At 41.3% G+C, this 24350-nt stretch overlaps 1 protein-coding gene across 2 annotated transcripts in view; it reads right to left on the bottom strand.

The window, feature by feature from the left end:
• Nucleotides 1-410: 410 nt before the first annotated feature.
• LOC138661779 (cytochrome P450 2C8-like) overlaps nt 411-24350 on the bottom strand; it is a 36176-nt gene continuing 12236 nt past the window's right edge. Inside the window, exons 2-10 of one of the 2 annotated variants that reach the window (XM_069746689.1) lie at nt 18428-18681; nt 15229-15391; nt 10830-10979; nt 10097-10257; nt 9779-9955; nt 5976-6117; nt 3408-3595; nt 3009-3150; nt 411-1703 (exon numbers count right to left, since the gene is read on the bottom strand). In XM_069746689.1, coding sequence (XP_069602790.1) covers nt 1522-1703; nt 3009-3150; nt 3408-3595; nt 5976-6117; nt 9779-9955; nt 10097-10257; nt 10830-10979; nt 15229-15391; nt 18428-18607 — 1485 coding nt within the window. In that variant the 5' untranslated portion in view covers nt 18608-18681 and the 3' untranslated portion in view covers nt 411-1521. The remainder of the gene's footprint in view (nt 1704-3008; nt 3151-3407; nt 3596-5975; nt 6118-9778; nt 9956-10096; nt 10258-10829; nt 10980-15228; nt 15392-18427; nt 18682-24350) is intronic. The other variant, XM_069746690.1, reaches the window with a different exon arrangement.

The following is a 24350-nucleotide window of genomic DNA, read 5'->3' as shown; positions in this document are numbered from 1 at the left end:
GCAGCCCCCTCTGCCCTCCACTCTTTGCTCTCTCCCGGTCCCCGGCTTCCTCCCTGTCTCCTGACAAGGCTTACAACCTATAAAGTATGGTGGAAAAGACAATGTATAAAGGGGTTAAACACAGCTCTGGCGGTAGCAGAATTATTGACGGTTGTAGGCTTTTCAGGTTGTGCTTGGAAGCTTCAATCATGGAGAACAACATTAGAGAATATGCCGAGGTAGCAATTTCCCAAAAAATGGGGGATTCATGGGAAAGATCTTAGAGTAGATTGTGTGATGAGCAGACAACAGTAAGGCAAACTTGATTATTTCAAATATGTCCACTGTAAATCTATCAATGGCCCTTCAAACAACACAAAAAAACACTGTTCTGGTATGATGATAATCATACGTAATGAGGAAGAGATCCATTAAATTGCAACACAATAAATCTTTATTTAGAAATTCTACTAAAACATAATTAAAAATCACAGAGTTCCCAGTCAGGGGACTCTATACTAACCAGAATAATAAAGGCTAAATTGCTATATGAATATAGAAGAACATTCAGTAAGAATAGAAAGCTAATAAAATCAGCATCAAAAGATCTTCCACATAATTATAACAAATGGGTCAGAGAGTGCATCAAAGCATACGCACTGAATGCCATCAAACAAAGAAAAGCCTATAGCAATAAAACAATGCCAAACAAACCTGCTGTCAATATAATATACACACAAAGCACAAAATCACTTAATGTAATGATGTGGGCGCATAAAAAAATACTAGAAAATAGCTGTGTTGTTACTAATACCTTCCGTAATATGGTAAGTCTACCGAGATTGTATCCAGAAAAAAGCCTGGATAGAGAGGCGTCCACCTCACCCAGACATGTGTTTAGCCTCTTGCTTCTTCTGGGGGCATCCAAAAACTTGACAATGGCCATTTCAGGCAATTTGTATGAAACAAATGAAGAATTATACAGATTTGCAAACTTTTCTGAGTTAAAAAATGCTCTGAAACGGATTCTTGCAGAATGAAATCAATTTGGTAATCCCTAATTATTATTATTCATTTTAAAGCGCTGTTAATTCCCGGGTGTTGTGCTGTGCATGAACATGAAATGGGTTCACACGCACAATATATAAAAAAGCAGTTACAATTAAAGTGAACTAAAAGTCACAAACTGGCTCAGAGGTAAAGAGGACCATGTCCTCACAAGGCTTGCAACCTATAAGGCATTGTGGAAAAGAATCCGGTATATAAGGGGGTTGAAAAGCGGTAGTTGGGTGGTAGCAGAATTATTGACGGTTGTAGGCTTTTCAGGTTGCATTTGGAGGCTTCAATCATGGAAAACAATGTTACAGAATATGCCGAGGTAGCAATTTCCCCCAAAAATGGGGGATTGATGGGAAAGATCTTAGAGAGGATTATGTGATGAGCAGACAAAAGTAGGGCAAAGAAGGAAGGAGATCTTGTAATTTGTTTCAGTGGCTAACCAACCAAAAAAATAAAACAAAAAACTTTCTAGTGGCTCTTCCATCATCTGGGGATCACATACATCTGGTAGGTCCTTGGTATTACTCCATTTTTATTTGGTTCTGGGGTGATTTCAATATCTTCTTTGTCCATTACTGATTTCAGGTTAAATTTTTGCAATATGGTGGTAAAAAAGAGGAATATTTCCATCCGTGCCAGACCTTCTCCGATGCAACTCCTTTTGCCTGTAGTAAAGGGGTACCAAGTAACGATAATAAGAAAATCTGACATTTGTTGATATGTACTAAAGCAAAACGAGATCACAACTTTCATGAGACCTGGACACAAGTATTAATAATTTGTATTGTAAAGTGCAATACTTGTGATGAGATTTATCATCTTTTGAGTTTGATCCTAAAACAGTGCGAGATAAGACATTTGCCCCAACTGTATTACAAGACTTTTTTTTACTCTTTATTTTTGTTTTACAGTGAAAAAATTATTAAGGATCAAGTCATCGCACAGAGATTTCATATAAGTTTTGAAAAGTTCCCATGAGGAAACGAAACTGAACAATGAAAATACTCCCTTTATCATAACTACAAACTTCTGTCATGGTTTTCACTACTGTGTCCTTTCCGACGCCCTCTATATTCCAGTTTACACTGCCTTGCCTCTTCCATCAGTATCTATTGTTTAGATTTCACTCATCTTCTAGTGCAGTGTTCTCCAACTCTGGTCCTCAAGAGCAACCAACAGGTCATGTTTTCAGAATTTCCTTAGTATTGCACAGGTGATAATTGCATCACCTGGACAGGCAAGCATTCAATCACCTGTGCAATACTAAGGAAATCCTGAAAACATGAACTGTTGGTGGCTCTTGAGGACCGGAGTTGGGGAACACAGTTCTAGTGGCTTCATATTGGCTGCACTGCTAGTAGTTTCCATCGAAATCTACATAGTTCTTAAACAGGCAAGTACACATTAGTCAAGGTAGGCAATGTGGCAGCTACTTTTAGTTGGATCCCGTTACATCTACTACCCATTTGTTACCTCATTGAGGTCCAACCAGGACAATTCCATAGAGCAGTCGCTGGTGGACTATATAAATTCCTACTAGAAGAAGACACTGGTGTTAAAAGTTGGAAGTCATGTCTGAATTATGGCTAATCTATGAGACAACTCTGGTCACTTATCTCTGCTGGAAATCAATGCCGTTTTCAGAAAACAAAATAGGATTTCAGAACCAAATTCTAAAACTAGTGCACGGGCATAATGTGTAAACCCATCCTAAATTTACCTTACAGGTATTCGATAGCCAATACTTGTCTCATTCCTGGGTAAATGAGATGTATGATGCTTTGACAGAGTCAATGATTCTACTTGAACCTCCTACGCTACCGTCAGTTGACAACCACCATGATACTCTGTTGACAATTTTTTGTATGATCAAAGAGGTCAATCAGTATCGTGATTAAATTGTGCTGGAGAAATATCTGACAAAAGTAAGGAAGCCTGTGAAATTTTAACTAATGTAGCAAAAACATTACCTAATGAAAAAGGCACAAACGCTTCATTCTTCCGGAAGCTGCCATCATCGTTCAGAAAGTTTGTGGGATCAAACTGTTCTGGGTTCTTAAAATATTTGGGATCCCTCAAGACGGATGTCAGCATGGTAACAACTGTAGTGCCCTGCAAAACCAGAGAGTGAACTTTAGCTTAAAAACTTGACAACACCATAATTTTATAGGGTTTCTCATCACATGACGTTTTTCCTTTTTTCACTGTATTTATTGGTTACTCTCGTATTTAAGGTTTAGCTTCTTTGAACTTCATAAAACCGTTATATCTTTTCAGTATCAGTATATGTTATGGCTATATTTGGGACCCATAGTAAACATAAAAGATGCTGGGACCCAGTATTAGGGTAACAATTTATTGTTTCTGACCTTAGGAATGTGGTATCCTCGGAAAGTAGTATCTTGACTGGTTGCATGTGGAAGTCCCAAAGGTGCGATGGCTGCAAACCTCTGAATTTCATGTATAACGGCATCTGTATAAGGCATCTGGACTCGATCTTCTACAGAAGGACATTGATTCTGACCAATCACACGATCCATCTCCTCCTGAATCTTACCTTTGTGGACACATATACCAATTCATGGTTTGAACGGTATAAACAAAATATAAAATTGCTCTGTTACATATTATTGTTATGGTACACCTCTTATAGTAAAACGCAAAGGACATGGCACATGGAAGGTAGACATTCTGAAGTGTCCAAATCTACAAGGCTCTAGTTTGATTCTAACAGAAACTACCATTTCCTGGATTACCCAAAATAATTGAGGAGACATTTTATATTTAGATTTTTTACAAATTTAATAATGTCATTTTTATTCACATCTGATTATTTTCTAGGGACCCTTTTAATAAATAGGAACTGTCTATGTTGGAAAACCAGTTAACATATACCCTTCCTCCCCAAAAGAAGCCAACCCGAAATGCGCGTTGGGATAACCTCTCTCATCGGGTTGTATAAGAGAAAGTTGTTCATCTGTGTATTAACTGTGGCATTAAGCTTTGGGGATCCGGATTTTCTAACATGTGTTTCATATTTCATAGCCCCTATATGGGTATTGTCTTTAACTAGTATACTATTTCCTCTGATTTTTCTATGAATAAATCGTACACTAATACTCTGCAGGTATTTTGAGTTGTAAGGTTGGTTCTATATGTATTCAATGGTGTAAAGTTGTTCCTACATGCTTCACTCTGCCTACGTGTTGTACTCTGGACCATTAAAATAAAATACAATCTCTGATTATCTGGAATAATACCTTTTACCCTATTTGATGGGCATTATGAGTTTAATTCCATTATAACACTGGATCTCTCTTTTATATTTGTATTGTTAACTTAATCTAGGGCTTTGTATCCCATTATATTCCATTATGCCATCCTGGCCATTTGTACACAGGTGTCCATACATGGCAGTGTACACATTTTTGACTACATATTATTTAGACCTAGCCTTTACCTTTATGCTTCTTGTAGCAATGGAGTGTTTGTTCTCCCTGTTATCCATTTTAAAGATTTTATATACGATTATTCTCTCAATAAAATTTATTTCTATGTTTAGTCGCTTTGGCTTCCATGATTTTTTATTTTTTTACTAGATGGTGGCCCGATTCTAACGCATCGGGTATTCTAGAATATGTATTTATGTATATGGCAACCACATAGTATATAGCAAAGGCCACGTAGTATATAGGAGCCATGTAGTATATAGCAGACAAATACTACGTGGCCTGTGCTATATACTATGTGGCTGCTATATACATACATATTGTAGAATACCCGATAAGTTAATACAGGCCACGCAATATATAATAGTTGCCACGCAGTATATAACACAGCCAAGTACTATATAACACAGCCCACGCAGTATATAACACAGGTGACGTAGTATATAACACAGGCCATGCAGTATATAACACTGGCCACGTAATATATAGCACAGCCCACGCAGTATATAGCAGCCACGTAGTGTATAACAGTGCCCACGCAGTATATAACAGTGGCCACGTAATATAAAGCACAGCCCATGCAGTATATAGCAGCCACGTAGTGTATAACACTGCCCACGCAGTATATAACTGTGGCCACGTAATATATTGCACAGCCCACGGAGTATATCACACAGCCCACATAGTATATAACACTGCCTATGTAGTTTATAGCAGCCACGCAGTATCTAACACAGCCCACGTACTATACAGCAGTGTGGGCACCATATCCCTGTTAAAAAAATAATTAAAATAAAAAATAGTTATATACTCACCCCTGGGATCCACCGAAGCTCCGGCAATACGCGCGCAGCTGTTGCCATCTTCCGTTCCCAGGATGCATTGCGAAATTACCCAGATGACTTAGCGGTCTCGCAAGACTGCTAAGTCTTCTGGGTAATTTTGCAATGCATCGCCAGGAACGGAAGATGGCGACAGGCGCGAGCGGCTCGGCAGACTACGGAGAGTGAGAATAGCAGGTTTTTTGTTTATTTATTATTTTTAAAATTACATTTCTTACTATTGATGCCGCATAGGCAGCATCAATAGTAAAAAGTTGGGGAAACACAGGGTTAATAGCAGCAGTTACGGAGTGCGTTACCTGCGGCATAACGCGGTCTGTTACCGCCGGCATTAGCCCTGTGTGAGCGGTGACTGGAGGGGAGTATGCGGGCGCAGGGCAGTGACTGAGTAAGGAGCCGCCATTTTCTTCCGGACTGTGCCCGTCGCTGATTGGTCATGGCTGTTTTGCCGCGACCAATCAGCGACTTGGATTTCCATGACAGACAGAGGCCGCGACCAATGAATATCTGTGACAGAAAGAAGGACAGACAGAAAGACAGAAAGACGGAAGTGACCCTTAGACAATTATATAGTAGATTAACCTGGACACAGCATTTATGACTAGTAAATCCTAAACCCTCTGTTAATATGCTAAGACGCACTTACTTTCCACGTCTGGATATTTGAGCAGGTAGAGTAAACCATACTGCAACGTTCTGCTTAACGTTTCTATGCCAGCAAAAAAGAGGTCGATGACCGTGCCAAATAAATTGTCAAAGTGAAATTCGGTTTTCGTATTGCTCTTCTCCTGCAAAGTCACAGAATATTTGTAATTTTCTGGTATAGACAATGTGGTTGGATAATTTTATAATCGGCTTTGTAGATACTATGGAAACTATACTGTGCTCAGAATTATTAAGCAGCTTGATTCCTCACGCAAAATTAGCCCAAATGAGATTCAACTGACTCTGCATGGTCAGTACAATAACTCCATTCACTTCTAGGATTGTTACCGCCAATAGGTGGCACTAGAGTTCATGTCCTATTCCTCTCTGAAGGGTCAATTTGCATAATTAATTTCCCAAAGGAGCATGCATGGCTTATAAATCTCCCTACATTGACATGCTAGGCATGTCACTCTCTACAAGGAAAAATATTACCTCTTAAATCCTAGTTTTAAACATCTCATACAGCCAAATGTGATCTCATACTTTGCACTGACGAGGGGCAATACCCCGAAACACAGGTCTGTAAATTGAGATTCTGGTTGGGTTTTTATACCAAGTCACGTGGCAAGGCTCGTTAAAGAGTCCATATTGATTTTATGATTGTCACTTCCAATATCTGGCACTTGACTTCAAGTCCTCTTCCACTCTAAAGAGGCTATTTGCATTTCAAGTCAAACATTGTTACCAGTCTCCTGAAATTGCTAAGATCACAGAACCCTCAAAGGTATTATTGCAAATAGTAAACAGGGATGAATAGAGGTATAAATAGCAATGAGTAGCTATGACCCTTAAAACAAACGTTTAACAAAGAATCTAAAAAACATCTAAAGAAACCCTCAGTACACAAATGAAATAGACAATAACATAGTCTCAAATATAGATAAATGGATTTCTGGTTTGATAAACCAAATCCTTAAACAGTCAAAAGACTCCGATAGAAGGTCACTCCCTGTTTCTTCCTAAAATACTCCAAAGTATGTGGGGATAAATTTCACAATCACAGAAAGGACAAGTGGACTAGATTAGTTCTATGAGTGAGGTTCCAGGTACTACCACACAAGGCCTAGGACGACCTATGTATCCGCTACAACATCCCTACTTACAAGCGGAGGTTGGAAACCTAAGCAACTAGCCTACAAGTGTGGAAGTAATGCAGGACACCACAAGATATATCTGCCTGAGGCAGAGGAATAGAAGCAATGTGTATTAACATGCATCTTGACGATAAGTAACATTCGCCTTGATATATCATGTGGTGTCCTCCATTCCTTCCCCACCTGTAGCCTAGTTGATTATTGTCTAGTCTAGGTTCCCTACAGATTAATTAGCATAGGGCCTATAGGACAAGTGAGGGTGAGCTGCTGTGGAACGGGGGTGCCAAATATCATTTTTAGGGTGCTAACCTCCACTGGTAGGTAGGGAGGCTGTAGTATTATTAAAGAGGAGAAAGTTGGACCTTTTTGGCCTGAAGATGGAATCATAATCTACTACCAAACCTACTACCAGTTTTTTGAAGACACTTTTTTCAAGCTGTGGTACAGGGAAAACTCTGCGACTTTCAAGGAAACCATCATTTTTATGCAGGGCAAAGCTTCATCACAGCAGCAAAGTCTCCATTGATCGGCTGCCAGTAAAGACCTGAAATCATCACACTAGCGATTTTTTTATTTTATTTCAACACTGGAGTGCCCCTACTAATATAAGTTCCCTGACCCTGGTATTATACTCACCAGCCGCCGCCTTCAGTTGTTTCCAGTGCCCCTCCAGTCCCACGCTGTCACCTTGTGACCACAATTTATGATTGACCGTAAATCAGAAAGTAATGGTCACAAGCTCTCAATGAACAACGAGCTGACAGCACTCAATGTCTGGATGCATGTCCAAATGCTCCAAGGAACCCACATGGAAATCATTAGCCGGAATAAAAGTTGACAGCGTCCAATCAAAGGTGTTCAAACAAAGAATAGAGTTTTATTTCACCATCATGCAAATACAACGTTTCGACCTATTGAAGGTCTATCAAGTGCTTGATAAAGACCTGAAATAGGTCAATACTTTGTATTTGCATGATGGCGAAATAGAACTCTATTGTTTGATAGAACACTCTGGATTGGACGCTGTCTAATTTTATCCAAGCTCTCAACGTGAGTGTATAAGAGCCTGAACGATGTTCTCATAGACTTATATAGAAAAGTCACCTCCGGCTCGCTCAAGCAGAAACTCGAACAATAAACCAGGTCGCAAACTGCTGGAGACTGACCAGAGTGGCACCGATAACAGCAGAAGATGGTGAATGGTAAGTATAAGAGTAAATGCAGAGGCCTTAAATTAACAGTACCACTCCAATGCTGAAATAAAAAAAATAAAAAAAACCAGAGTGGTGCTTTAAAGATTAAATAGTTGTTAATAGTCATTAATGACACGGCCCCTTCCTCACTTGATCTAAACCCTATTGAGAACTTGTGGGTCCTTCTTAAATGGGAGATTTATGGTGAAGCAAAACATTCACAGTGCTTGAGAGATTATTATGGTTGGTGTAGCCCAAAAAGTTAACAAATCGACAGATTGAGAAATTGACAAACTACATGGATGGAAAGTTTATGACTGTTAGGTCAGTTTCACATTTGCGTTTAAAAATGCAGCGTTTTAAACGCAAACACATTTGGTGAAAAAACGCATGTAAACACATTTAAATGCTGCGTTTTTTTGACGCATGCGTTTTTGCATGTTTTAATACAAATGCGGCGTTTTTACGCGTTTACATGCGTTTGCATTTTTTAAACGCATGATGAGAAGAAAATCAACAAGAAAACTCACTATTAACAAAAATAGCTAGGGTTAGGGTTAGGGTTTGGATCCCTAGTAACCCTAGGGATCCTAACCCTAACCCTAACCCTACCCCTACCCCTAACCCTAACCCTAGGGATCCTAACCCTAACCCAAAGGGTTAGGGTTAGGATTAGGATCCCTAGGGTTAGGGTTAGGATCCCTTTGGGGTTAGGGTTAGGATCCCTAGGGTTAGGGTTAGGGTTAGGGTTAGGGGTAGGGTTAGGGTTAGGGTTAGGGGTAGGATCCCTTTCTAAATTTTATGGTGTGGGGTGGCTTATCAGTGTGTTTTCTTATTTTTTTAATAAAAATGCATGCGTTTTTAACGCAACCAAACGCATGTGCTTAAAAACGCATGCGTTTACATAGAGAGCAATACATTTTTTTGCCGCAAAAAAACGCCGCTAAAAATTACTACATGTTGCATTTCTGCAACACAGCGCATGCATACAAAAGACGCATGCGGCGGCAAAACGAGGCAAAAAGCATGCAAAAAAGCATGCATTTTTAATGTTAAGTATAGGAAAAAAACGCATGTTTTTTTGCGCAAAAACGCAGCGGCAAAACACGCAAATGTGAAACCAGCCTTATTGAAAAGAATATTGGTCACTGATGTTTTCTTTTGCAAATGTCAGAAATGTGTTATTGTACATTGAGTTGTTTAGTTATTATTCATCCTTTAACAGATAAAAATAATTCAGATGGGAAAATTTGCGTTTTTCATTTAGTTCCATAATAATTCTGGACACACAGATATTCTCTAAATATTGGATTGAACGATAGTTTAATTATTTTTCATTAAACTGCAACGCTATCAAAAATTCAAATTCAAATTGCCTAATAATTATGCACATAGGGTAGACTACCGGTATTTCATTTTTTATGAAAATCTTTATATAAAGTTTTATACATCACCTCTTCCATCTTCATTAGAAAGCAGTCAATTAAATCCCGTGGACAATTTGGGTCAAGAGTCGCTTTGTGATCTTCCAAGGACTCTGCAACAAAATGTTTTAGCTTCTCCAAATTTGTAAATATCTTTTGGTGGGGTCCGGGAAGAAGACTAATAAACTTAGGGAAGACATTAAGAAGCTGAAAAGTAGTAAACAAGAGGGTCACTAAGCGCCGTATAATAGATACAGCAGTTGATATTTGATCATTTAGCAATCCCTTCTATAGGAAATTGGTTCAACAGAGAGTTTACCAAGAGTTAAGAAAAATGTTGAAACTTACCATTCCCCAATTAGAAGACATAACTACGAACATTTCTTTTAGAAGGTTGAGAATGGTCATGAATTTGACATCTTCATAGTCAAAACGTTCTCCAAACACAATAAAGCAGATAATATTGGAGACAAACAAGGTCAGGAAATCTGTTGGGTCAAACTGGGAGCCTGCAAGAAGATGTTCATATCTGTTGAATCAATGACCTAACACAGATGTGTCATTCTTTATCTTTGCTGTTGGCTAGACATCCCGAGAGATGTGAGACCTGAAATGACCACCACCAGAACTCATGAGATGTCTATGTATGGCTATCCAGTTCTAGTGATATGTAGTGCCGCTTTGATATTTGGTTACCAGTTTGTTTTCCGTGAAATTGGTGTCTCTAATTGGAGATCATTTAGATTTTTTCTCATATCTTACTCTTACATACAGGCTGTACCTGGTACTGCAATTCAATCTCAATGTTCTCCTGAATAGTTGGGGTTCCGCAGTTAGGACACCCACAGATAGCACAGTGATGGATAGGCCATCAATGTATATTCTTGGGAAAAGCTCTGTAATGTTCCAGATAAATGAAGAAACATACAGTATATTATAAACCAAAATGTGATAATATAAAGTATTAGATTTTATATGGAGTATTTTTATAACATGATATCAGATCACTCCAGAATCCAAAATTGATAAATGTAAGTCATGCTTCAGCCTCTCTTCTCCTCCTCCACTTTTGTTTACTCACTTCCCTTCTTCTCAATTTCTTCCGTTATGTAATGAACTTCCTCTTGTATTCGTTCTTCAATGCTTCTCTTACCCATTCCAAAATTTCTCAGGGTAGAAAGAGAAAACCGGCGTAGCTGTGTACATCTCTCCCCATTGCTTAATAACACTCCTGAGATTAGGAGACAATAAACAAAGATATATACTGTACTTTAACAACAAGTAGCAATGCATTAACGCTTTCGCAACCTCTGAAGTACCTATATGTCATGGCTTGAAAGGGGTTCCCGACCCATGATGTACAGGTACGTCAATACGATCAATATCGATCGCAGCATTTGAAGGGGCTCTTCAAATGTGACATGGCATCTGCAATCTATTCCAGTCAATTTTGCATTCTAGAATTCAACTGGCGCGCCTTCCCTTCTCAGCCCTTCCGTGTGCCCAAATAGTCATTGTCTACCACGTATGGGGTATCCATGTAATTAGAATGAACTGCACAACAAATTGAATGTCCATTTTCTCGTGTTACACATGTAAAAATGAATTAAAAAAAATTGTGGGAAAAATGTATTTTTTCATTTTCACAGCTCAAGTTATAAAATTCTGTGAAGCATCTGTGGGTTCAATGTGATCACTACACCTCTAGATAAGGTACTTGAAGGGTGTAGTTTGCAAAATTGTGGGGTTCCACTGTTTGGGCACATCAGGGGCTCCGCAAATGTGACATGGCATCAGCTATTTTAGCCAATTTTGTGTTCCAAAAGTCAAATGATACTCCTTCCCCTTCCAAGCTCTGCTGTGCGCCCAAACTGTAGTTTTCCACCACTTATGGGGTATCGATGTTTTGTCCATTTTCTCCTGTTACCCATCTGACAATGCAAAATTAAGGTCTATAGTAACATTTTTGTGGGTAAAAGTTTAATTTTAATTTTATAGCTCTATATTGTTTTAATTCCTGTGACGCCTCAAAAAGGCTTAATAAACTTTTTGAATGAGGTACTGAGTACTTTCAAAGATTTTAAGAATTTTTAAAATTGGTGTCCCCTTTTGGTATTTTTTGTCACATAGGTCCCTCAAATTCTCTTAAAGTTAGATATGGTCCCTAAAAAAATGATTTTGTAAATTTATTTGGAAAAATTAGGAAATTGATTATACATATTTAATCCTTCCAATTTCCTAACAAAAAAATGTTTAAAATAATGAGGCTGATGTAAAGTAGACATGTGGTAAATGTGATTTATGAACTATTTTGTATGGTATGTTTATCTGGTTTCAGGACATAAAAATGAAAAAAGTTTGAAAATTGCAAAAATTTTTGACATTTTGGCAATTTTTTTGATATTTTCAGAAATAAATGCAAATCAAATGGTCCAAAATCGAGCAATATCATAAAGTACAACATGTTGCAAAAAAAATCTTGGAATCACTGGGATTTGTTGAAGCGTTCCAGAGTTATTACCTCACAATAGTGACACTGGTCAGAATTAAAAAAAAATTGGACTGGTCAGGAAGGTGAAAACAGGTTTTAGTGTTAAACCCTTCCAGATGCAGCCACTTGACGCTTTGAATGTTTCAATTGATATGTCCATTTGATAGCTACAGGTATTTTAGTAAAGAGCATAGGCTAAAGTGCAAAATTTTGATGGAAATTCTAGGCACAAAGTAAGACTAACAATAGGTGGCCTTGCAGCGCTGGAGTCATGGGTTCCAATCCCACCCAGGACAACATCTGCAAAGAGTTTGTATGTTCTCTCCGTGTTTGCGTGGGTTTCCTCCGGGTTCTCCGGTTTCCTCCCACATTCCAAAGACATACTGATAGGGAATTTAGATTGTGAGCCCCATCGGGGACAGAGATGACAGTGTGCAAACTGTAAAGCGCTGCAGAATATGTTAGCGCTATATAAAAATAAAGATTTATTTATTTTTATTTTATTTTGTACATTTTCAGAGAAGAAATTCGAGAATTTATTCAAGTAGAATTGGATTTTACTGGTATTAGACAAAAATTCACATTAGCCGTGACATTACGTTCGCATGTGCACAACCGTTCCATTGGAGCCATAAGTTTCAGTCTAATGTGAAGAGGCCTGAGGTTTCAGCATTTAAGGAGGTGACCAGAAGATGCGACAAAAAAATGGATGAGGGACTGTTCGGAGTGGAAGGCCTGAATAGGTGAGCATGTGTTTTGTTTTTTATATTATGGGCCTAACTGACACCAGTTCTACATTGGGGATGGCTATCAGTCAGGACCTCAGGGGTGAGGTTACAGATGCTCCTATGCATACCCAGGGTGGTGAATGAACCAGGGCTGGAGCCACCCCCCTTGACTCAAACCGGAGGGAATAAAGCTCATTTTGCCCCGCAGTTTTCAGCTAAGTGTGGGCACCGGGCAGGTGAATAACAATTAACCCACAGATTACCCACATATCCACAGGCTAATAGTGTTTTTCCTGGTGTGATGCAGTGACCCATGTTACAGCTAGGGGGCACTGTATGTTCTCCTCAGAATATGCACGGAGGCCTATTGAGGCCATGGGAATGCATGACAGCTGCAGACGTAACTGTGATAGTCAGACGGTAACCAGTGTCATTGTGAATGGCCGGTATGTGTCGCAGAGGAGATCCTCTGCAATGTAAGCCTGGAATGTTTTTGTTCTGGGACCTGTAGTCACACAAGTGATTGTGTAGTTTATAATAAGGGAGGCTTACAGGGTTAGTTGGAGAGCTGGGCGGGTCTGGCTAACCACACACACCTCCCACCTGTGGGAGAGGCTAGAGTGATAAAATGTGACTGAGGTTTGGTCACATGGTCAGTGTGCGAGGTCCTGGATGGCCTGTGTGTTGGGAGTAGGACTGGATTCCTGAAGAGCACATGGAGGTGCCATGGATCTGAAGGCTTGTGTGTTGGGAGGTCCTGTGTGTGGACCGGATCCGTGAATAGCAAACGGAGAGGCCGCGTACCTGAAAGCCTGTGTGTTGGGTGGTCCTGGGAGTAGGACAGACATCCTGAATAGCACATGGAGAGGCCGTGGACCTGGATGGCCTCTGTGTTGGAATGTCCTGGGAGTAGGACTGGATTCCGGAAGAGCACAGGGAGAGGCCATGGTCCTGCAGAACCTGTGATGGCTACTGTATTGGGGAAGCTACCATTCTTCTGTGGGTCTGGAACTGTTGGGTTGCCTGGTGAGCAAGGTATTGTCCAAGACGGTGATCCCAGTTAGGCAGCTTCCCTGAGAGAGAGGACTGACGAGGAGTCAGCGTGTGGAGCAGAAGCTCCAGTAAGGTAACTCCAGATAAAGGGGATTATGGGCAGAAGAGTATCTGCCAGCGGAACAGATTGTTAGTACCTATGATGCTCCATGGAATAATAATAATAATCTTTATTTATATAGCGCCAACATATTCCGCAGCGCTTTACAGTTTAAAGGACTGTCTGGTCTCACACGGTAACTGGACAAAGTGAGGTCAGGCGTGTTTAGAGACTGTAACTTAATGTCATGCTATGTGAGTAGAGACTTTGATACGGTGCACGGACACCCCCGGGAACTAGTCAGATTAGGACTGGCTGGTGTAGTGTCTGAAAAGTGATTGAAGCCATGTACTATGAACTATATGTGTGTGATGTGTAACATGGCGGTTTATGATGCCTAAATAAAAAGCATGGACTGTTTAATGGAGAAAAACATGCATGTGTGACTGAATCCCGTTGCTAAGCGAGTGTCCCCAGCACATGCAGTAAGCGCTGTCTTACACTGGTGACAAGGTCCCCTTAAGACAATCTAGTAGAAATGAGTGAATCACTTAAAATTCCCCCCAAAAAATGATTTACAGCAAAGAAATTAAAGAAAGATTTCAACAAGTGAAAAATCAACTTATATCTACCGTATAGTCCAAAGCAGGAATAAATCAAGATTAATTTAAATTTGATGCATATTATGGGTCGTCTATTAGCCAGAAAAATACATCTATGCCAGCCAGGAGCTGATTTCAGCCAAAACATCTGTCAGCTTTCCTTCCTATACTTTTTTTTTTTTACATTTTTTTGAAGGGTGGGTAGTAAAAATAGCACTTTTCAATTGTTCTTGTGTTTGTTTCTTGGGTTTTTCTGATTGATATTCACTATTTAGTATAAGTGACATTTTGATTTTTTTTGGCTGATCAGTAAGATTACAATAATACCAAATTCATATACTATATACATTTTATTTTTTTGCTCTGGCTTTTCTGCTTTTGCATTATCTTTGCCTGAGAGTCTTGGCTATTTTTCTATCAAAAACTAATTTTTCACCCCAGCTATGTAATTTTTTTTTTATAAGGCAAATCATGATACTGTGATATGTGTAAGAACTTGTTACTCACCTTAACTGTGATATGTTTACACAGGATCCTATCGACTCTGTGTAAGAACTGTTACTCACCATAACCATTAGTGATCAGTTGAGTGAATTCCAAGTGACCTCTCTTGCTGAACACATCGCCATTGTCTATCAAAGCCTCTTTCACACAATCATAACCAATAAGGACCACTGCAGGAGCGCTGGACAGGTAGACGGTGAACACCGGACCATAGGTCTCACCCAACTGGAAGAGCAACATCAAATCAATACGAAATTCACCCATCTACCCTATAGCACTATTATGAAAATATTGGCACAAGGATCACAAATTTATAACTAAAGATATTTTTGTAATGTATTTATGAATAAATTAGTTTAGCAGTTTATGTGAATGCCAGTATATCATAAAAAGAAAAGCATATAAAAAGTTACATTGCTACTGGATGGTTGGGAGGAGGGAGATGAAGCTGCAGTTTCTCTATGATATGCATAGTTTGTATGTTAGATGATTGTATAAGGGAATAGTGCAATGGAGCAGCTTGGAGTTTATTACTATAACACTTTTATATTTTTACCTGTGAAGCATTGTTGCATATGTTAGTGTGTTAGATATATTGTAATTAGAGAAAAGCAAATCGATTTAATGGCCATTAAATTCATGTAAAATTTTTAGGAAGTTGGTGACTTTTATTAAGACACCGGTCACTTTGCATGAATCATCTAAAATGGCCACCATTAGTTTACAGATTGTAGAAGATTGCATCAGCCTTGTAGTTGTCACATCACTCAGCCATTTAGGAGGGACTATAATAGCCTGTATAAAAGCATAAGCAGGGAATGCAGCCGACATTTAATGTTGAATCTGGAGTGTGAGAGGACGTCACATCTCATAAGTTAGACATACAGTAGTAATAAAGAGAAAGCCATAAAACACTGTAAAAACTTTCTCATTTTTCTTCAAAAAAAGGGGGGTGTTCTGGGTTAAAGAGGGTCCTTCCTTGAATGGATGAGAGGTGTTCCTGGGAAGGGCAAGGCAGACTAACCTATCCCCAGGAATGTTGCCAACTATATGAGCAGCAGTGCCAATAAGTGGGGTTAAGGTTAATCCCGATAACTCAGTGTGATTGTCACTTCATCTATGTGAATGCTGCAAAAGCTTGAGAAACAGTAAGTGGGAGAGGGACAAGATGGAGATTGGGGCAGCATTAAAGGGACAGTGCAAAAGGGGGCACATAATATTGAGGGCGGAAGTGGCAGTGTTGGTTCACTACAGCATGGGGGTTGTGTGGGGAAGTGGTAGCATGGGTGAGAACAATGTGATAGGACAGTGTGAAGAGGAGGCATCATTGGAAATGGGTGTGTGCAGATGGGAAGAGCACAAGGGAAAACTATGGAGAAGGGGACAAAATTGCAGTTTTATTCGCAGACATTACATATCATGAAAAATTTTCTTGAAGTTAACAACCCCTTAAATGTCCGCTGCTGCCTATGCACTGCTGCTGCAAGTGCTCAGAGGGTGCTCCTAGTCTAGCGCAAGGAACTGGCATCAGACTCAATGGCAAGGTGGCTAAAAACTATAGTGACACGTTTACGGCCTACAAAAAACGCAGCCATTAAAAATGGATTTTGAAGCTGAAATATTTTTTGGTATACCTTGTGAATGAGGACCTAGTGATATCAGAATGAAGCAGAAGAGTGGGATACTAGAATCCGTGTTACTGATGGACTTCTTGTGGAATAACAGAACAAGCCAATGGAGAGTTCTCAGATGAAATGTTCCGGAACGGATACCTTATAGAGAATACAAAAAGGTGTGTGCGTGGGGGGTATTCCACATTGATTGAATACAGAATGCAGGTAGGGTTACAATGCTGCTCAGTCACCTTACGGAAAACAAGGTTACTAGGGGAAAATGAGCTGGCTTCCTCCTTGGAGCCACCGACGTTCCGTCACGGATGTATTGAGCGGCTACAGTCACTCAGCACAAGCTCTAGGTTTGTCCAGGTACCTTGAATGGCAGCTTGCTCTGTACAGATGTATTACAGAGCGTACGGTCAATCAAAGAGCAGGAATTGTGACTTCACCAGATCCGTGCACGCCCACATGACTGAACGTCATCAGCTTCCAGAAGAAATAAGTCTTTTTTTCCAGCAGGTGATTGGATAGCATTGTAAAGCTATTATCCCAGCATCTTACACCTAAATCTGCAGGTTAATAACATTTTCGGGTCATGACGGGCTCAAATTGTATTTCTAAGATCTCTGCTCGCTGTCATTCAGTAGGAAGCGCCATTTTATGCTTCCAGTACATACAAACCTCACAGGCGTACCTCTCGTTACCGGATAGAGCTCCGATAGCCTTACTGCACTTGAGCTGGATTTATCACGTCCCAGTAAACTATGATTAAGAACAATCGAGTATGGATCACACCATTTTACAAAGCGTTAACGCCGCTCGCTGTCGCTTATGAATAAGTAAACTTTTGGACCTGTATCCTATGATCACCGCAAAGCCTGATTTTTTGTGATTCTCCCGCTACCAGATAAGATCCGAATGGTGCCAAATTAAAAGAATTTTACTGTATGTGATCAACGGAAATATAATAAATGAGGATTTTGTACTGACATTAGTGAGATCGTGGGTCATAATATTAATACTGCAGGACATATAGGGACATAGGACGTTTTTGCATACGTCATAGTACTTTTTGCATAACCTAGTGTGACGCTCGTCACAACTCATGGCCAGGCCGTGAATCAGCACAGTTAGACTTTCGGGGTCAATACCAAAAATCATGTAGTAAACCAAGGGAAAATATGAAGTCGTAAGTCAGGTCACATGCCAGGGTCAGAATACCAAAGAAATGGCAGATAAGCAAAGGGGTAATAACAAACGGGTAGTCTGAACACAGTCCAAAGGTTAGCAGCAGAATATCAGATGCAAAGGGGCAATAACAAATGGGTAGTCTGAACATGGTCCAAAGGTCAGCAGCAGCAGCACAAGATCAGAACTTACAGCACAGGGTACAGGCAAACACCAGAGAGCACTAGCTTAGACAAGCTTTTGACTGGCAAAGTTCTGGGCCAGACAGCTGCCATAAATAACAGGGCAATTTCCAAGAACATGGAGCACCTGTGGAAATCTCTGCCACTTCCAGTTAGATAGTTCAACCGAGCTGTCAATCAAATCACCGATAGCCCAGCACAGGATAGGATGACAGATCTGTCCATCACAGAGTCCCAGACAGTCTGAGCAGAGGAATCGTGACACCCGGACTCACCTTCATCAGAGACATAGGAATTTCTTTAGTGTTCAAATCCAGCAGGCTGCCCAATAAGGGCAGTGGTGGAGGTCCGGGAGGCATATTTTTCTGTCTTAGATTCCTCCTCCATGTCAAGAAATACAGAACGAGGCTGATCAAGACCACGAGGAGAAGAGTCCCGGATACTCCCAGTTCCATTGTGGCCAGTATCCTTTCTGTGTGAGATCTACTCTCAGGAACACAACAGACGGACAGGAAGTTTACATCTCTCCCTAGAAGGACATGGAATTAGTATAGTGTCATATGGGAACATTCATCATTTGCACTTTTTTCAATCCTTTTTTTTTCCATTTAAAGTTTATTTACGACAAATTCAGCAAAGTGGCATCCATGGTTTTTCATGAATTTTTGTGCAAAATTAAAAATGTACTTTTCTTTTCTTAAACCTTTTTTGCAACTCTTTACTGCAAAAAAAGTGTCACACAATTCGCTGAATATCGTGAAATTTAGGGTTGAGCGAAACGGGTCGTTAATTTTCAAAAGTCGCCGACTTTTGGCAAAGTCGGGTTTCATGAAACCCGATCCGACCCCTGTGCGGGGTCGGCCATGCGGTACGCGACTTTCGCGCCAAAGTCGCGTTTCAATGACGCAAAAAGCGCCATTTCTCAGCCAATGAAGGTAAACGCAGAGTGTGGGCAGCGTGATGACATAGGTCCTGGTCCCCACCATCTTAGAGAAGGGCATTGCAGTGATTGGCTTGCTGTCTGCGGCGTCACAGGGGCTATAAAGGGGCGCTCCCGCCGACCGCCATGTTACTGCTGCTGATCTGAGCTTAGGGAGAGGTTGCTGCTGCTTCGTCAGAAGCAGGGATAGCGTTAGGCAGGGTCCATTAACCACCAAACCGCTATCTTCTTTGTTTGTCCACACTTTTTATTTAATTTGTGCATCAGTCCACTCCTTATTGCTGCCTGCCATACCTGGCTGAGATTACTGCAGGGAGATAGTAATTGTTGGTCACTCCCTGTTTTTTTTTTTTTTTTTTTTTGTGGGAGATTAAGATTGACATTTCTGCTAGAGTGCCATCCCTGTGTGTGCCATCTCTCAGTCAGTGGGCCATAGAAAGCCTATTTATTTTTTTGCTTGATTTGGGTTCTAAAATCTACCTGAAAAAATCACTACATCAATCAGTGGGAGAAAAATATTGGCCTCAGGGCTTGTGTGCCACTCCTGACTCCTGTGTGCATCATCACTCACTCAGTGAGCCATAGAAAGCCTTTTTTTTTTTTGCTTTATTTGGGTTCTAAATTCTACCTGAAAAAATCAATAAATCAATCAGTGGGAGATTAATATTGGCCTTTGGGCTTGTGTGCCAGTCCTAAGCGTGCCATCTCTCTCTCTCAGATAGTGGGCCATAGAAAGCCTATTTATTATTTTTTTTATTGGGTTTATAAATTTTCCCTGAAAAAAAATAAAAAGTGGGAGATTAATATTGGCCTCTGGGCTTGTGTGCCAGTCCTGAGCGTGCCATCTCTCTCACAAATAGTGGGCCATAGAAAGCCTATTTATGTTTTTGGTTGATTTGGGTTCTAAATTCTACCTGAAAAAATCAATAAATCAATCAGTGGGAGATAAATATTGGCCTCTGGGCTTGTGTGCCACTCCTGACTCCTGTGTGCGTCATCTCTCACTCAGTGGGCCATAGAAAGCCTTTTTTTGTTTTATTTGTTTTCTAAATTCTCCCTGAAAAAATCATTTTATTTTATTTGGTTTCTAAATTCTTCCTGAAAAAATCATTTTATTCTATTATTTTTTTTCCTAAAGTCTCCCTGAAAAAAAAAAAAAATCAAATCAGTGGGAGATTAATATTGCCCTTTCTGCTTGTGTGCCAGTCTTGACTCCTGGGTGTGCCATCTCTCTCTCTCTCTCCAATTGTGGGCCATAGAAAGCCTATTATTTTTTTAGCTTGATTTGGGTTCCAAAATCTACCTGAAAAAATCACTACATCAATCAGTGGGAGATAAATATTGGCCTCTGGGCTTGTGTGCCACTCCTGACTCCTGTGTGCGTCATCTCTCACTCAGTGGGCCATAGAAAGCCTTTTTTTGTTTTATTTGTTTTCTAAATTCTCCCTGAAAAAATCATTTTATTTTATTTGGTTTCTAAATTCTTCCTGAAAAAATCATTTTATTCTATTATTTTTTTTTCCTAAAGTCTCCCTGAAAAAAAAAAAAAAATCAAATCAGTGGGAGATTAATATTGCCCATTCTGCTTGTGTGCCAGTCTTGACTCTTGGGTGTGCCATCTCTCTCTCTCTCTCCAATTGTGGGCCATAGAAAGCCTATTATTTTTTTTGCTTGATTTGGGTTCCAAAATCTACCTGAAAAAATCACTACATCAATCAGTGGGAGATAAATATTGGCCTCTGGGCTTGTGTGCCACTCCTGACTCCTGTGTGCGTCATCTCTCACTCAGTGGGCCATAGAAAGCCTTTTTTTGTTTTATTTTTTTTCTAAATTCTCCCAGAAAAAAATCATTTTATTTTATTTGGTTTCTAAATTCTTCCTGAAAAAATCATTTTATTCTATTAATTTTTTTTCCTAAAGTCTCCCTGAAAAAAAAAAAAAAAATCAAATCAGTGGGAGATTAATATTTACATTTGTGCTTCAGTGACAGTCCTGCGTGTGTGGCATCTCTCTTATTTGTTGCCACCAACAACAGAGTGTGTAACATTGTGCCTGATTTTCGTTGTGGTCTCACTCACCTGTAAAGGGGTAGCTAAATCATACTGAAGTTATAGCTCACCGTGTAAGTTGTGTGACAGCAACAAATACCGATAGTTTGTTTACGTTTTTAAAACAATGAGGAAGTCTGGTGGAAGAGGTCGTGGCCGGGGGCGTTCATTGTCAGCTGGTAATGAGGGTAGTGGTAGTGGTGGAGCATCAGCTGGTCGTGGGAAAAAAATATTGCACCTAAGTCTGGAGCTGTGGAGCCAGGTTCGTTGTCTGGCTACGCAAGGCCTCGAACGCTCCCTTTTCTGGGAGTAGGAAAACCACTTTTAAAGCCGGAGCAGCAAGAGCAAGTTTTGGCATATCTTGTTGACTCAGCCTCTAGCTCTTTTGCCTCCTCTCGTGAAACTGGTAAATGTCAAAGCAGCGCGTCGTTAGTGGATGTTCACGGTCAGGGACAAGTCGCTTCCTTGTCCTCTTCAGCAAAAACAACAACAGAGAAGAATGCAGCAGGCGACACAACGGGTTACTCCATGGAGCTCTTTACACATACCGTCCCTGGCTTAGAAAGTGAAGCAGTTAACAGTCCATGCCCATTACAAGTTGAATCTGACATGGAGTGCACTGATGCACAGCCACAGCCAGACTACTATGCTGGTCCTTTGACTCAGACCACAACATTGCCCTCGCAGGGTAATGATCAAGAATCAGACCCTGATGAGACTATGTTGCCCCATCACGAACGCTATACCACCGACCGACACGGTGACACAGACGAAGTTGCACACGAGCTACAAGAAGAGGTAATAGATGACCCAGTTCTTGACCCCGATTGGCAGCCATTGGGGGAACAGGCTGCAGGCGGCAGCAGTTCTGAAGCGGAGGAGGAGGGGCCGCAGCAGGCATCAACATCGCAACAGGTTCCATCTGCCGGGCCCGTATCTTGCCCAAAACGCGTGGCAAAGCCAAAACCTGTTGGAGGACAGCGTGGCCATCCGGTTAAAGCTCAGTCTGCAATGCCTGAAAAGGTATCCGATGCTAGAAAGAGTGCAGTCTGGCATTTTTTTAAACAACATCCAATTGATCAGCGCAAAGTCATCTGTCAAAAATGTTCAACTACCTTAAGCAGAGGGCAGAATCTGAAAAGTCTCAATACAAGTTGCATGCATAGACATTTAACCACCATGCATTTGCAAGCTTGGACTAACTACCAAACGTCCCTTAAGGTTGTAGCACCCTCGGCCAATGAAGCTAGTCATCAACGCAACATCCCTTCCGGCAGTGTAGGGCCACCATTTTCTGCACCACCTGCAGTATCTGTGCAGGTTTCTTTGCCAGGCCAAAGCAGTCAGGGTCAGGGAATCACCAGTTTCGTAGTAGGAAACACTGCATCTAGGGCACCGGCGGCAACAATACCATCTCCCACCGTCTCTCAGTCTGCCATGTCCACCGGCACCCCCGCTAGTTCCACGATCTCCAGCTCTCCAGTCCAGCTCACCCTACATGAGACTATGGTTAGAAAAAGGAAGTACTTAGCCTCGCATCCGCGTACACAGGGTTTGAACGCCCACATAGCTAGACTAATCTCGTTAGAGATGATGCCCTACCGGTTAGTTGAAAGCGAAGCTTTCAAAGCCCTGATGGACTACGCTGTACCACGCTACGAGCTACCCAGTCGACACTTTTTTTCCAGAAAAGCCATCCCAGCCCTCCACCAGCATGTTAAAGAGCGCATCGTCCATGCACTCAGGCAATCTGTGAGCACAAAGGTGCACCTGACAACAGATGCATGGACCCGTAGGCATGGCCAGGGACGTTACGTGTCCATCACGGCACACTGGGTGAATGTTGTGGATGCAGGGTTCACAGGGGACAGCAAGTTTGGGACAGTTCTGCCTAGCCCACGGTCTAAGAAACAGTTGGCTGTAGCCGTTCGCACCCCCTCCTCCTCCTCTTCGTCCTCCTGCAGAAGCGAGAGCTCGTCCACAGACCGCAGTCGCACAACCACTCCATCCGCAGCTGCCACTGTTGCACACCAGGTCTCCCATTATGGGGCAGCTACTGGCAAACGTCAGCAGGCTGTATTGGCTATGAAGTGTTTGGGCGACAACAGACACACCGCGGAAGTTCTGTCCGAGTTCTTGCAGAAAGAAACGCAGTCGTGGCTGGGCACTGTAGATCTTGAGGCAGGCAAGGTAGTGAGTGATAACGGAAGGAATTTCATGGCTGCCATCTCCCTTTCCCAACTGAAACACATTCCTTGCCTGGCTCACACCTTAAACCTAGTGGTGCAGTGCTTCCTGAAAAGTTATCCGGGGTTATCCGACCTGCTCCTCAAAGTGCGTGGACTTTGCTCACATATCCGCCGTTCGCCCGTACACTCCAGCCGTATGCAGACCTATCAGCGTTCTTTGAACCTTCCCCAGCATCGCCTAATCATAGACGTTGCAACAAGGTGGAACTCAACACTGCACATGCTTCAGAGACTGTGCGAACAGAGGCGGGCTGTTATGTTTTTGTGGGAGGATACACATACACGGGCAGGCAGTAGGATGGCAGACATGGAGTTGTCAGGTGTGCAGTGGTCGAAGATTCAAGACATGTGTCAAGTCCTTCAGTGTTTTGAGGAATGCACACGGCTGGTTAGTGCAGACAACGCCATAATAAGCATGAGCATCCCCCTAATGCGTCTGCTGATGCAAAGTTTGACGCACATAAAGGATCAGGCGTCTGCAGCTGAGGAAGAGGAAAGCCTTGATGACAGTCAGCCATTGTCTGGCCAGGGCAGTGTACAGGACGAGTTAGCGGGCGAAGAGGAGGAGGAGGACGAGGAGGATGATGGGGATGATTATATTTTTAATGAGGAAGCTTTTCCGGGGCCACTGGAAATTGGTGGCGCGGCAAGGCCGGGTTCTGGTTTTTGGAGGGACACAAGTGACGTGGATTTGCCTGAAACTGCCCCTCAACCAAGCACAACCGCAGATTTGAGAACTGGAACTTTGGCCCACATGGCGGATTATGCCTTACGTATCCTCAAAAGGGACACACGCATAACTAAAATGATGAACGATGACGATTACTGGTTGGCCTGCCTCCTTGATCCTCGCTATAAAGGCAAATTGCAAAATATCATGCCACATGAGAACTTGGAACTAATATTAGCAACCAAACAATCAACTCTTGTTGACCGTTTGCTTCTAGCATTCCCTGCACAC

Source organism: Ranitomeya imitator, chromosome 2 (genome assembly GCF_032444005.1).
Source record: "Ranitomeya imitator isolate aRanImi1 chromosome 2, aRanImi1.pri, whole genome shotgun sequence".
In the NCBI taxonomy this organism is placed as follows: domain Eukaryota; kingdom Metazoa; phylum Chordata; class Amphibia; order Anura; family Dendrobatidae; genus Ranitomeya; species Ranitomeya imitator.
This window is presented reverse-complemented; position numbering and strand designations above follow the sequence as displayed.